The 15263-nt window shown below is 38.6% G+C and overlaps 2 protein-coding genes across 2 annotated transcripts; both read left to right on the top strand.

The window, feature by feature from the left end:
• Positions 1-457: 457 nt before the first annotated feature.
• adipor1a (adiponectin receptor 1a) lies at positions 458-7350 on the top strand. The gene is made up of 8 exons (XM_086292079.1): positions 458-558; positions 2380-2595; positions 2677-2790; positions 3248-3419; positions 3526-3712; positions 5025-5212; positions 5363-5556; positions 5774-7350. The coding sequence occupies exons 2-8, from the start codon at positions 2449-2451 to the stop codon at positions 5900-5902; spliced, it is 1131 nt and encodes a 376-aa protein (XP_086148205.1). The 5' UTR covers positions 458-558; positions 2380-2448; the 3' UTR covers positions 5903-7350.
• Positions 7351-9837: 2487 nt separating this feature from the next.
• Positions 9838-13683, top strand: rabif (RAB interacting factor). Its single transcript, XM_086292078.1, has 3 exons — positions 9838-9987; positions 10346-10588; positions 13204-13683. The coding sequence occupies exons 2-3, from the start codon at positions 10451-10453 to the stop codon at positions 13450-13452; spliced, it is 387 nt and encodes a 128-aa protein (XP_086148204.1). The 5' UTR covers positions 9838-9987; positions 10346-10450; the 3' UTR covers positions 13453-13683.
• The last annotated feature ends 1580 nt before the right edge of the window (positions 13684-15263 follow it).

Raw genomic sequence — 15263 nt, 5'->3', positions numbered from 1 at the left:
GTAGACAAGTATAAAAAATTGCAATAAAAGAGCTATATGCAACAACAGGAGCATATAAAAACATTTTCTTGACTGTTATGGCAGCAGACCGCATCAGGACATCGGGACTTATTTTGTGCAAAAATATCGACAAGTCGATGAACATCATTTACAGATATATTGGGTAAATGCCCAAGACATCTACAGAAATGTAAATCGCCAATGCAAAGATTCCAACACTACGCATTCGCCTATGTATCATATCAGTCCTACCAGTTATTGTGTAATGGGCTGGGGGTCTGCACTATTGTCTGTTTTACATTTGTAAACATTTACATTTAAAAACAATATTTTTACATTGTTTAAGTCATTTTGGAATTGCACTGACTAAAATTAATAATTTAAAAACCTTTTCTGACTTCATGAAGACGTCTGACTTGTTCTCGACATTCGAATGGATGCTTTTATTTTGGAAGGAGAACTGGATTCGGCTTACAAAAGAGATTTCAACTTCCGGAAAGAATTGTGTTTCTCGTCGGTAAATAATTCACCTTCCTGGTTTGAAGGCTACCCTGCCAGGTAACTTTTCTGCTTTAAATGAACTTGTCATAAAGAATCTTGGGACAGTAAAGCTTCTAAATAATACTTCAGACTGATGAATTCGTAAATACTTTTATTATTAAGTTAATTCTCTGAAAATTGTCCCCTCCTCAGCGACAGCTCGGCGCTAGCATAAAGGAAACGTTAGCAACCTGATATTATAGCACCTCAGACCAGCTCATTATAAGCGTTGTCGGAGAAGGTTACAATTAATGCTTTACTCTTTAAAAAGTGTAAGAAAGCGTACTGATACTGAGAATTTGTATCAAATCCTCTGTATTTTGGTGTTGTTTACATTTTGTTGTCCCTGTTTCGTCTGACGCTGTGCTAACGTTAATCAACATCCGTCTGGGAGCCTGGGCTAAACAGTAAAATGGTTAAATGTGTTATGTATGCAGTCAGTATTAGGGTTACATAAATCGTTATCCTGTCTGAAATAAGAATTGCCGTCGTGCTGTACTTGTCCGGAGACGTACAGCTAAACAAGTTTAGCTACTTCTTTTGTTTCCTTGTTATTTTTTTGGTCAGTAACACAGGGGTTTCATGCGAAGCTCACATTAATGTCCTTTGTTTTCTTAGAAGTACTAGACGTATTAATTTCTTCGTGAGTGCTAATTATTGAGCTGTTGAAGCCCTATGAAATGACAAGTAGATGGGTTTATGGCATAGATGAGTTATTGAGAACCTCTTAAGAGGTTTCATTTAGAGTGAAAGTAGGAAATCAGCAGCATTTATCTGTAATAAAGTGATTTTTTTCTAACCAGTTTTGTTAAGCGGGGCTCATTTCCTGAAGCACAGGACATTTTGTTTATCAGAAGTGCAGAAATAACCGTTAAACTTTAATCAAAAAACAAGGCATCACAGACAGATTGCGTTCATTGTTCACTTTGTTTTTCTACAAAGGCTTATTCTCAGTTAGGCATAAACCTGAAGCAAGGCAATGCAGACTATTTATACTAAATGTTTTATAGTAATATAATATAGCAGCTTACTAATAGTGACACAGTAACATGGAAAGAGAAACTTCACTTACAAATGAGGTCAATTGAAGCAAATTGGACTGATGGCTTTATTTTACTGCAGGCACAAAAAAAAGAAAAGTGTTTAACATCAGCGTCAGCGTTCATAGGATATACCCTTCATTTGATAAATGTAAACTTAACATGTTACATTCAAATCCTGCTTATTTAAATATGTAGGTTAAAGTCAGTCACCTCTTTTCTCCTTACTGGCAGGCTCTGCTTTTGTGTTCTCAGTTACTTAAAGCTGATCCCCTTTCAGACCAGGTTTTAGGTGACATCCGTGGTCTAGAGCTCCATATTAGTTGACATACTTGTCAGGTTCTAAATACAAAACACAACATATCCTGATTTTCTTTGTTTAGTTCTTTTAAATATTCCGAATTCAAGTCGTGGACAAAGCAGTTCATTTTTATTTCTTCCGGTTGTGCTCTGGGTGCTTCGAAATGAGTCTTTTATCCTGTACAACAGAGATATCAGCCAATAATACTGTTGGCCTCTTGCCTCCACAGTTATCATCTCATAATTAATTCTAGCTCATTTGCATTGTGAGGCATTTTTGTCTGTAGATAACGTAATATCAGTCTTATCATAGATATTCGTTATTTAATTGTGGTTGTTTTTACTTTTCTTTTATTAGTTTATTATTTTTGTTGCAGTCTTTAGTTGTGTAGTTTTAATCACTGAGTGTTTCGAGGACTGAAGAGAACTGGAGTCAGACTACATGAAGGTGTTGACATACTTAGATTGTAAAGCTGATTGCAATTCTGGTGCCCCCCAGGAGGAAATTCAAGTATACCATCTGAAGCAGAATACATCGACTGTGAGTGGATCATCAGGCAGTCTCCCTATGTCAGGCCGAAACGGGTCTGCCAGTGATGCAGACTGCCGGATCTCTGAGGACTGCCAGGTCCCAGATGTTGAGCTGATGGAGCTGGGGCCATTGCTGGAAGAGGGAGGGGCGCGGCAGGGAGTATCCAAAAGTGTCCATTCTGAGGTAGGACTGTTTCAGAATAAGCAACAAAGAAAGAAGCTGTTATTTCTCTGTAACTTCAGTAGTGTCATAACCTCTTTAAAGGGAGCCGCAATGCTTGCTGATGAGGAAGAGGAGGATGATGAGGTGGGTGAGGTTCTGACCTTACCCCTACAGGCTCACCATGCTATGGAGAAGATGGAGGAGTTTGTACATAAGGTAAAACAAAAAAACCAAAATTGTCTTTTAATGCTTAAACAGAACTCGTTGAGGGAAAAAGACTAATGAATTGGCTTATTAAGAATATGTCAGTGTTCTTAATAAATCACAAGAAACTGTGTTCATTAAGTAAGTAGTCCACACAAGAGCAATGATGAGCACTTCTTTTTTTGTACTGAAAAATGTCTTTCATATCTAGGTCACAGTTCTGTAACAACACATTTACAGAGTTTTTTTTTTTTTTTATAATATTGGTCTGTTTAATTTTGCCTTCAAACTCTCAGACATGTTTCCATATTTGGTTTTTGGTTTTTTGTTTTTAATTCATACACAATCTTTAACATGCTGAATATAACTCCTGTATTGTTTTTCATTTTTCTGTGTGTTTTATTTGAAGACCCTCACAATAAACTCAGAATTTATGCCTCTCTGAGCAAAAGTTATTCTTGTTTCTCAGGTCTGGGAGGGGCGCTGGAGAGTAATCCCTTTTCATGTCCTGCCAGAGTGGCTGAAGGACAATGATTACCTCCTGCACGGACATCGACCACCCATGCCATCCTTCCGGGCCTGTTTCGGAAGCATCTTCAGAATTCACACTGAAACAGGAAACATCTGGACTCACCTGTTAGGTGAGCGTTACAAACTGATTAGCAGCAGATAAAAATTTTCATTATGGTCAAAAATATTTTCATCTGAGTCATTCTGCATATTTCCCGCCTGTTTTGTCTTTCTCAGGGCTGATCTTATTCCTATGTCTGGGCACATTAACCATGCTGCGGCCCAACATGTATTTTATGGCCCCACTGCAAGAGAAGGTTGTGTTTGGGATGTTCTTCCTGGGTGCTGTGCTTTGCCTCAGCTTCTCCTGGCTTTTTCATACGGTCTACTGCCACTCTGAGAAAGTGTCTCGCACATTCTCCAAGTAAGGCCTCACACTGTCAAATGGTGCTTTGCACATCATGAACGATTAATTTCTGTCAGACTAAATAAAATTTCATTTGTTTATGGAGGCTGTTAAAGTTCAGTCGCATCTTCAAATCACACATGCAACTCGTACTTGTCGCCTTGAGTGTTGTGTAATATTGATTGAATATTTATAACGCTATGCTAAATCCTCTATAGTTTTTGTTTAATCATCAAGTGACTTTAGTATTTATTTTAAAACATGTTTCTGTTTGGATGTTTAACTGATATATATATACACACACACACACACACACACACACACACACACACACACACACACATATATTACTGTAAGAACAGGGGGAGCTAGTTATTTGATGCCAACCCTTTTTGTCCATGTTCCAAGGGTCATTTAACAAGAACCTGACCCCAGAGTTTGTCAGTGCTTTTATTGATCTGTGGTTAAAGATGCAGAGTATTTATTGTGGCAGACTTGAAGCATCACTATACTTAATATACCCACAGCTCATGTTTACATGGCAGTTATCATATTTCAACAATATGTTTTGAATAGACCTGGAAACAAAGTTCTGTTGTTTTCCTTTTTCAGAAACATGAAAAAGTTTTTAGTTTTTGCTTCTTCTAGATTATGGGTGTTGCAGCTTAAGGCCTGGGGCCCAGAATCAGTCCGCAAAAGACCCCAATCTAGCCCACCTGATGGCTTTGAAAAATGTGAAGCACAGAATGCATTTTAGACTTTTAACTGTATTTTCACAGGTTTTACATCCTTTCCTACTGATAAAGACCTCCACTATATCCATTCATACTACACCAAAGTAACTAAGTAATAGATAAACAATTAAATGACAGAAAGTTCCTGTTTTTTCACTGTCTACTAACAAAATGTATGATTTTGTTTGAGGGTTTGTTTGGGGATTTTTTGTTTTTTGTTTTTTTACATTGGGTTCACCGTAAAAGGAAAAAAAGAGGACATTCTCTCAGTTAACAAAAATTATCTGTTTTATTATTGCAGGACAGTCTGCACAGTGAGCTAACAGAACTTTTTCTGTAATTTTACAGATTTATTTGTTACAATTTAAGACCAAAGCAGCATTTCGTTCTCATCTAGAAAAACTTAGAGGCATTTCTGAACTTGCACTTTTTTTTAATATTAAAATATTTCAAAACTTTCTAAACCGACAGAAAGAGGAGTGAAACTGGTGCGTTCCACTTAAGATCAAAGTGGGCTGTATGTGGTCGGCAGTGTAAAATGAGTTTGATATTTCTGTTGTAGGTCTTCTATACAAACACTCATTTTCTCTCCTCAGGCTTGACTACTCGGGGATCGCCCTCCTAATCATGGGCTCCTTCGTGCCCTGGCTGTACTACTCATTCTATTGTTCCCCTCAGCCTCGCCTTATCTACCTCACCATTGTATGTATCCTCGGCATTGCCGCCATCATTGTCGCCCAGTGGGACCGATTCTCTACACCTCGGCACAGACCTACAAGAGCAGGTGGGCGCCAGTAAAAGAACATACACACTGTTTACACTTGCAGCAGTTTGTTTTGGTTGCAGTTTTATCACACCTCCATTTATTCCTCTTCTGAGCAGTGGGGATATTTTCAGGAAACTAATAACACGTAACTGCAATCCATGTTTCTAGGCGTCTTCATGGGTCTCGGACTAAGTGGCATTGTTCCCACCATGCACTTCACCATTGAGGAGGGCTTTGTTAAGGCAACCACAGTCGGCCAGATGGGTTGGTTCTACCTGATGGGGGCCATGTATATCACTGGCGCTGGTCTGTACGCAGCCAGGATCCCTGAACGCTTTTTCCCTGGCAAGTGCGACATCTGGGTAAGTTTTTCCTCCCTCAAACATGCACGCAGTCAGTAGTGGTCTGAGCAAGTTCAAAGCTCAGTATTTACAGTCTATTGTAGGTTTAGAAGGGAGTGAGTGACTAAAGGAACAGTTATACTCAGCAGTAGCCTCTGGATGTATCTTTGGTAGTTTGTTTAAATACCAAGCAAATGATAATAAATGCTGCTAATATGCACATCTTTCTTTCTGTCAGTTCCATTCTCATCAGATTTTTCATGTTCTGGTCGTGGCAGCAGCGTTCATCCATTTCTATGGCGTTTCCAACCTGCAGGAGTTCCGATACGGCCTCGAGGGAGGATGCACAGATGACTCTCTGCTCTGAGAGGCTTGACTGTGACTTAAACTTTTCTCTATAGCCCCCTCTTTCTCTCTCTCACACACACACACAAACACAAAATGCTGCTGGAATTCAAAACAGTCACTTATTCCTCCTTCTATACTTCTGATGTTTTTTAACATCTTGTTTGGGTTTTTTGTGATCTTTCTGCTTTGGCTCCTTTTTGCTTCAATAAAGTAGCATTAACTAGCCAATGTACCATGGTGGAAACAGGCGCTACTTGTTAATAAAATTGTTATTAAGCTTAAAATCTGCATTTTCAGCTAAGATAAAGGTGGGATTTTAGCCCAAAAAAAGTCATGTATTCCTGAAACTGCAGCTTACTAGTACCCCAGCCACTTTGTCATTTATCACCAATTTGTGCTGTAGAAGAAGGCACATACTGTAAACCATTCCTTTCCTATTTTCCATGGAAGCTAGTAGATGAATGTGCTGTCCAGCAAGAGTTTGGTGTAGAGCAACTGAAGACAGCTTAGCTGGTTGGGAGCATCTAGTTTTCGGCATGGTTGTCAGCACTTGTTTTTTGTTTTTGTTTGTCTGTTTTGGTGTGTGTACCGGCACATATTCATTTATCTGTTACATAAGCCCACTCAGCAATAAACCACAAGTTTATCTGAAAGCCCGGTCAAAGCTTAAGTGTTACGTTCTTGTGTGGTTTTAGGGTGACTTTGAACCATATGCCTGGAGGAGGAAAACTGCCTCTTGGCTAACTCCAGCTCATCCACAGCTCATTTGTTCATGTGGAGACTCCCTGCTCAGCAAACGGATAAATAATTTTTGAATAAAGCTTAGAGCTTAGGCCCCATAAATAAGAGCTACGCACAGTAAGTGTCTGAATAACACATGGATTAAAGCTAATCAGATCCACACAGGGTTGGATGTTTCTTTTCTGCTTCTGTTGCGTCGTTTAAATCAAGAAAAATCCCAAATGGATCATTTTCAAATCATTTAATGGCACAGAAAAGCCCTAAGAGTTTGTAGCTGCTGTATAAAAATAAATCAGCTAAGTTCAGGTTAAACTAAGATGCTTGAAACATTGAGGTGACAAGAACTACCCAGTCATTATTTATCAGTCACCCAGCACTTCATGGATTAATTTCTAGAGTTAGTTCCTGGGCTACGCACAATGTACAGATATGGATTGGTTCAATTGCGTTTTTGTCAGAGGTTTTTCTTTTGTGCTAGATCTCAAATGAAATGAGAGGTATAAATATCAAATACACCTTAGCGTACATTATTAAATTAAAAAACTTAGAATCCATATGAGGAAACATGCTCTGTATAAAGTTTTAGTATTCCTGTGCCTTAGGCCAATGGAAATGTTTTTAAATAAAATGGCCTATCTTAAGAGTCAAGGGAGTATCAAGGATTTCCAGATGTTGATTTTTCTTGTTTTTCCTTGCCATATATATATATATATATATATATATATATATATATATATATATATATATATATATATATATATATATATATATATATATATATATATATAATAAAAACAATAACAATTTTTGTTTTTCTTCTTCTCCCAATCGAATCATTACTGGATTTGCATTACACTTACACTTCCATTGATAGGTTGTATGAACTTCAATTTAAGACTCCTTTTTCTAGATGAACTTATTCAAGCTTTATTACAAAGACTAAAACAATGTGTATTCTTGACTTTGTGTAATGTCCTGTGTAGAAAGTGATAAATCATACATTTCACAGAAATGTAAACCTAAATATTTATTAATGGTAATCTTGGAAAATTATTGTAATAAATTCTTTTCCACACGTGAAAATGTGGTGTCCAGTTTTCTCCAGTGTACATTTTAAAGGTTCAGGGACTACAAGCAGCTGATTACATTAACATACATTCAGCAGGTTCAGCATCAGTCACAGGAATGTATGACTTGAAAATTCAAATGACACATCACCAGTTTAAAAAATGAAGACAAACGCATTCATGGTCTACTTCTTCTCAGTTATGTCGAGAATATAATCTGTACCATGTTTCAGTGCTTTCCTTTGTGGTTTGATGTTTGTTCAAACATAATTTGATTGTATCATGTCGTCAGTGGTACAAATTAAATGTAAACTGCTGTGTTAGCAAAACTGCACTCCTGAACACACTTAATATTTTTAATTCACAAATGAAGCCTCAAACTTACTGAAGGTGATAAATGTTTAGCTATAAAGTATATGCAGTTTGACATGTTTTTGTTTTTTTTGGGGGGGGGGGGGTGCGGGTGCGATATTGTACTACGCAGGAGCCTAAAATATTAGTTCTTTTTCTCAGGTCAGCTGCATGTCAGCAGGGATACTTAGTAGACGTAATTTGTTTACTTTATAGTACTCCTACAAATATTTTATATGTAACCCTCTTTTTTATTTTATCCATCATTTGCTAGCTATAATTATACTGCAGCACTGACTCAAAGAAAAATACACCTGTAATAACAGAATATTATTTTTGTGTTCTGATTGTATTTTTTAAACCCTGTGGCTTGACTAGTTCAGTTTCTTTTTACAATGTTAACATTTCATGACAATTTTAAACTGCATTTCAAAACACAAGTCAAAACTCCATTGGGATTCCTAAGGTAAATTTGAGAGCCAAAGGATTTTATCCTCATCTGATCTTATAAAATTTATTTCATAAGGATTGTCATTTGATTCAGCATATATGAGTGCATCTTATCCCATAGTTTTTTTTTTAAGTTATAGTACTAAGTACTACATAAGATCTACAAAAGTACTACATGAGATGGTAATAATGTGGTAACAAAAAGCATTCATGTTAAGGAGCAGCATGAAACTGCATGTACATCATCGTGACTTAGCTAAAAATAGGCAATATTGCAAAGAGAATTCGAATCATTTGAAGATATTGATCATTAGCTGTGATATTATACACCAGAGAAATGATTGCAGAAAGAGAAGGTGGAGGTGGTTGAAGTCAGTGTCTATTGAGGTTCAGTGTTAAGGTATTCGTAAAGTAGCTCCATCTCAGTCTGTTTGTCCTACCACAGGGCAACACACATGGTGAGAGGGATTTCAGGCAATTGAATTATTTATACAGGAAATTACCTCTGACGGCTCACTTGCAAGATCGCGGCCCACACATTGGAAACAAGGTTATTATAGTTAACTAAAATAAAAACTAAGTGAAATGATTTGGGGAACTTTTGGGGAAAACTAACTTGGGCAAGCAGATACTTGTTAATTTGTTATGATAACTGATGAGGCTTTATTATAATACCTGTACTGATTTTCCTAATATTCAATACTCAAGTAGGCTCTGGTATACATATGAAGGAGTATCATTTTGAAAATAAAGTCAAAATGTGGAGATTACAGTTTTTGTTTTAAGACAAACTGCCACGGCTGTTATACCCTCTACAAAATGCCTTGTGTAGATGGGATAGTGAAATCTTACTTCGGATTCGGTTTTAGTTACAAGGAAATTGTGGCGGTAAGTATAAAGAAACTGAAGAGAGAAAGCAGAAAGCTGCATCTGGTGGCCGGATTTATAGAAAATGAAATGGCTGGCAATGGTCAGATGCAAGGATAGCCATAATCCACCCGCTTTGGACTCGATGATCACGTCCTGTATGTTGTAACACAGGACACGATAAGACAACTTGTCATTTTGTTTCACTAACTCATCTACACGTTTTGTAGAGGGCATAGGAGCCGTGGCAGCTGTTTGGCTTAAAATGACAAATGGAATCTCTACAGTTCGTGTTTGTTTGTTTGCTATTTCGAGTTTAATCTCAAAATCTTGACTTTAATATTTAAAATGGACACTATTTTTTAATGTGGTCCTAATACTTCTTCGTACGGAAAGTAACCTAAACTAAGCTGATTTTGTTTGTTTGTTTGTTTGGTTGGTTGGTTAGGTAAACAGTGAAGAAAAAAACAACGTAAAATAAAATCTAACTGGGAACCAAGTCACAGCTCCGTGTTTCAACACGGGAGCATTTACTGGTTGGCACACAGAGACCCAGATTGTTTGCCTAGCTTGGGCTAGCTTGCTTGTCTCATGCAGTTTTGTTCAGAGCATCTTCTGCAGCATATAGGTACGCGTTATTTGACTTAATTTAAAATGCATGTGTCTAAAACATATGTCTCTGCTCTGTAGCTTTATGTCTGTCAGTGTCAGATCCGGAGTTAGCGCACATGAAGATACAGGTCATCCCGTTGGACTGCATTAGGTTAAAATTATCTTTTTAAATGTATTTTTTAAGCTGTGGTTTAGGAATATGTGTGACCTGTATTTGGAACGTGAAGAAAAATGAATTAGGATTAGGGACTTCCGCACGGCTCGTAATTCCGGTGCACCCTTTCTGTTCGTTCCCTCCCTTTATTCTTTTTTTTGTTTTTTGTTTTTTGTTTAAGATCGCACTTTAGTTAACATCATCTCCTTAACCGTTACAGTTAACGGAGATCTCTTGGACCAGCCTGGTTTTCTTGGTGGAAGTCTCCCCTGAGCCTCTTTGTGCTCGTTCGTCCGAGTAAACCTGCTCTTCTTTGGGGATCGACATGGATCAGGAATCGAAAGAAAGCACGGACCGATCCAGCCTGGTTTCTGATGACGGCAAAAACAGCAAGTCTGTGCTGTGTCAACGCTGCGGGTCCAAGGTGCTCTGCCCCGGTACGGCCGTGTTAGCGGAGAAGGAGGTATGGCGCATGCATTCAGTCTCTTTTGACATTGATCGTTTTAATATCAGTGAGTTCCTGTGTGCTTCAAAGGATAATAACGCCAAACCAAAGTGCTGCTGAAACAAACCAATCAGAGGCAGATATGCACTCACTGGTCATTTTATTAGGTACAACTTGCTAGGACCAGGTTCGACCAGTTTTTGTCTTTAGGACTGCATTAATTCTTTGTGGCAGAGATTCAACAAGGTGGAAAAATTCCTCATGAGATTTGGGTCCATATTGACATGAAAACATCACACAGTTGCTGCAGATTTGTTGGCTGCAGATCCATGATGTGACTCCTGTTCCACCACATCCCAAAGGTGCTTTTTGGGAGATCCAATGACAGTGGAGATGATTTGAGTACAGCAAATTCATTTTTATGTTTAAGAAATCAGTTTGAGTTCATTTGAGCTGTTACATTGAGTGTTATCCTGCTGTAAGCCACAATCAGAAGATCGGTAGGTGTTGTGCGTTCAGATTCTCTTCTGCATTCTTATGCTCAGTTTAAACTTCAGCAGGTTGTCTGCTGCCAGGTACATGTGATTGGTTGATTAGCTATTTGTATTAATGAGCGATTGAACAGATGTACCTAATAAAAAATGACCAATGATTGTAAACACCAAAGTCATTACGGTACTGTAGTTCTTGCTAATTTTAGACCTGTTTCCAAGCTTCCGTTTCTGTCAAAATTTTTAGAAAGGATTGTATTTGAGCAGCTACAAACCTTTCTAAATAGTCATAATATTTTTGAGAAGTTCCAGTCGGGCTTCAAAACCCACCACAGCACAGAAACTGCCCTCCTAAAAATACTTAATGATATTTTATTAATCACTGACTCAGGAGACCCAGCTGTGCTCCTGCTCCTAGACTTAACTGCAGCCTTTGATACTGTTGACCACATCATTCTGAACTCCCGTTTGGAGCAATGTGGTATCAAAGGTATCCCCTTGGAATGGTTTAGGCCGTACCTCTCCGAGAGGACTTTTTCCGTGAGCCTTGATGATTTTATTTCTTCTCCAGCTCCTTTTACTTGTGGTGTCCCGCAGGGTTCCGTATTAGGCCCAATTCTTTTTTTCAATCTACATGTTGCCCATAGGCCTAATCTTTAGGAAGCATAACATTTGCTTTCACTCATATGCCGACGACACCCAGATTTATCTTCGGTTTAATAGAAACACCTCCACGCCCATGGAATCGCTAGTCAAATGTCTTGACGAAGTTAAAACCTGGATAGCCTCAAATTTTCTTACCTTCAATGAGGATAAAACTGAGGTAATTATTTTTGGACCAAGCTGTTATTTCAATGCCCCAGATCTGGACTTATGCAACCTAACATGTGCTGTTAAAACGCATGTAAAAACCCTGGGGGTTTTCTTGGATAGCAAACTTACATTTGAGAAACAAATTAATTCAGTTGTCCAGCGGTCCTTTTTTAAATTAAGGCTCCTATCCAAAGTGAGATCTTTTTTTATCTTTTAGAAATTTGGAACGAGCAATTCATGCGTTTGTTTTATCTCAACTGGATTACTGCAATTCACTATATGTGGGTGTCAGTCAGTCCAGCTTGGCCCAGCTCCAACTTGTACAGAATGCTGCAGCTCGCCTTTTGACTCGTGTGAAGAAACACCAACATATTACTCCGGTGCTTGCTTCCCTTCATTGGCTTCCAGTGCGTTTTAGAATTAAATTCAAAATCTTACTTTTGACTTATAAAGTGCTAATTGGCCAGGCACCAGACTATTTGTCTGACCTATTGCAGCTTTATACGCCCTCTAGAGCCCTTCGATCAAGCGATCACCTGCTCCTTACCTTACATAAGTCTAGGATGGTTCATAGAGGAGATCGGGTATTTGCGGTTGTGGCACCGAAAATGTGGAATGATCTACCTCTCCACATTATAAAGGCCCCAACTGTTACTTTTTAAATCGCATCTTAAAACATATTTTTTTACTCTGACTTTCGAAACTGCATGAGAGTTACCAATTCTTTTATCTTAATTTTCCTTTAATTTTCTTACCTGTCGTTGTTGTCAATGTCATTGTTTACCTGTTACTCTGTACAGCACTTTGGTCAGCTCCCTGTTGTTATTAAACGTGCTTTATAAATAAATAAATTAATGAAATTACTGATTCTTCAGGGTGCTTTTCAGTAAATATACTGCAGGTGCTGCTACTGAATTAAGAAAGGAAACAGATGTATTCTTTAGGCCTTAGTTACTAAAGACAGACTTGGCTCTGCAGATGTGTGAGCAAAAGGCACATGGATATTTAGGATATGCTGACTCTTTGAAGAGCAGAATACAACTGCAGGTGCTGGAGGTTTTTATTAAAAAATTTTCATACTCGGCTAATTCTATGCAAAGAAAAACATCCTATTTACGCTGAAATGCAAAGTAGAAAATAAGGGATTTAACTCTGTTTCTTCAAGATGAGCTGTATTTGTGCTCAACAGATGAGAGAAACTTAAATCTGAGCTGGAGGCTGACACAAACCCCTTCATGCTTACCCTGTTTCACTCCTAATTTTGTGCTGTTTCACAAGTTTTTTTGTTTTGTTTTTTAAATCATCTGTTCCTGTGTTTTCTGCCACCAGCTGTTCCTGCCATCCATGCGGAAAAAGAGTGGCCTCAGCAGCACAGAGGCCTCAGTGGACGGTGACACACTGACTGCCCACTGGTTCGTGGATGACATGTACACTTTTGAGAATGTAGGCTTCACTAACGACGTGGGGAGGATCAAGTACCTCATCTGTGCAGACTGCGAGATTGGACCAATCGGCTGGCACTGTTTGGATGACAAGAAAAGTTTCTACATTGCTTTGGAGAGGGTGAACCACGCATAGTTTGAGTGCATATGTAAGTGAGTGCACGAGAACTTGAAAATCATGTGTTGGCAGGCAGAGCATCGGTTCATGGATTTACTCCCAGAGGTGACCCCAACTTCATCCACCACACATGCTTACAGATACTGGTGTGTATGTCTTTAACGGTGACAGGACTGTGTTGTGTTCATTCTCATGTTTCATGTTGACAAGTTTCACCATCTTGTTCTAATAAAAAAGGTTTTTAGGAAATTGATGTTGAATGCAGTCTTTTGCAGCTTCCTCCTGAAAGAAAATTTGGTTTCATCCTTTATTTTAGCATATTCTTTTATAATCAGTTAAAAGATGCCAGTTGAACACTGAAACATTATGGAGCACAAAAATGCAGGTAATCACTCAGTTTATCCTATGACAGTCCTGGGAAAAGTACACTGATGATTCAGTAGCTTGTAGAAGCACCTTTAGCAGCAACAACTTTAAGGAATCTTTTTCGGTCTGACTTTGTCAGTGTCTCACATCGAGGAATTTTGTCCCAATCTTCTTTATAGTGTTAATTCAGTTCATTGTGGTTTACAGGCATTCATTCATGCACAGCTCTCACAGTTCCCATCACAGCATTTAATCAGGTTGAGTTCTGGACTGACTGGACAATCGCAATACCTTGATTCTTTTCTTTTCTTTTTCAGCCATTCTGCTGTAAATTTGCTGTTGTGCTATTGCTCATTGTCGTGTTGCCCCAGTGTCGGCCAAGCTTGAGAATACTTTGGTATACAAAGGAGTTCATGGTCGACTACAAGATGCCGGAGTCCTGTGGTTACAAATCAAGCCCAAATCATGATCCTTCCACCACCATGTCTAACAGTTGATATGAGCTACTTGTGCTGATAGGCTGTGCTTTTGTTTTCTCCAGATGTGGTGCTGGTCATTATGGTCAAATATCTCCACTTTGGTCTTGTCTGTCTAAAGGACATTGTTCACAAATTCTTATGATTTGCTCAGATGAAACTTTGCGAACCTAAGCTGTGCTGCCATGTTTTTGTAGAGAGAATAGGCTCTCACATGGAAGGCCTTTCAAACAAGCCACACTTGCTCAGGCTTTTTCTAATTGTACTATCATGAACCTTAACATTTAACATGATAACTGAGGCCTGTAATGTCTGAGATGTAGCTTTTGGAATTTTAGTTTCTCAGTCTTGACTGAATGCTCCAGAATAGCAAACTGCCAAAACTTCTGCTTTTAAATAAGTGCACACACATTTATTTGGCAGCACCTGACAAATATTTACTCTCTTAACCCTAGAACACTATCGCCGGGTGATTTTCACCCGAGCAAATGTATTTACATAATTTTCAATATGTTGCGTTTGTCTGAGTGTGGTGGGTCTCTGGGTAGCTTCAGCATTGTCTTTGACGTCTTTGAAGGCGTGGGTGTTTCCCTACCCCAAATCCCGCTTTTTCCTACAGGCATGTGTTCGGGTGAATTTCACCCGGCAATAGTGATAGAGGGTAAAGTAGGTTTTGGGTGGATTTCACCCGGTGATAGTGTTAGTGTATAAAATCAGGTGATCTTGCCGCATTTCAAGGGTGACAACATTCAGGCTCACCATATTTACTGTCCCTCTTCAACTACAGCTGTCACCCTGTTGCAGGTTTAGTGTCTTTGGCATCTCAGCTAGTGAGTAACACAGAGGTAAGGTTTGTTTAACTTGGCAATTGTTAGCTGATTAGATTTCTTTTTCTTTTCTTTTTTTTAATCTAAAAGCTATGTTATGTAGCTAGCTGTGGCATGACCTTAGTGGGAACAATAAAAGCAAACAAAAGGCAGATCCCAC

The sequence above is a fragment of the Aulonocara sp. 'chitande type north' Nkhata Bay genome, linkage group LG5, assembly GCF_057382095.1.
Source record: "Aulonocara sp. 'chitande type north' Nkhata Bay isolate Kocher_YH1m ecotype deep benthic linkage group LG5, A_spYH_male_GT1.1, whole genome shotgun sequence".
Classification (NCBI taxonomy): Eukaryota; Metazoa; Chordata; class Actinopteri; order Cichliformes; family Cichlidae; genus Aulonocara; species Aulonocara sp. 'chitande type north' Nkhata Bay.
The sequence above is the reverse complement of the archived record's forward strand: the minus strand, read 5'-3'. Positions and strand labels throughout refer to the sequence as shown.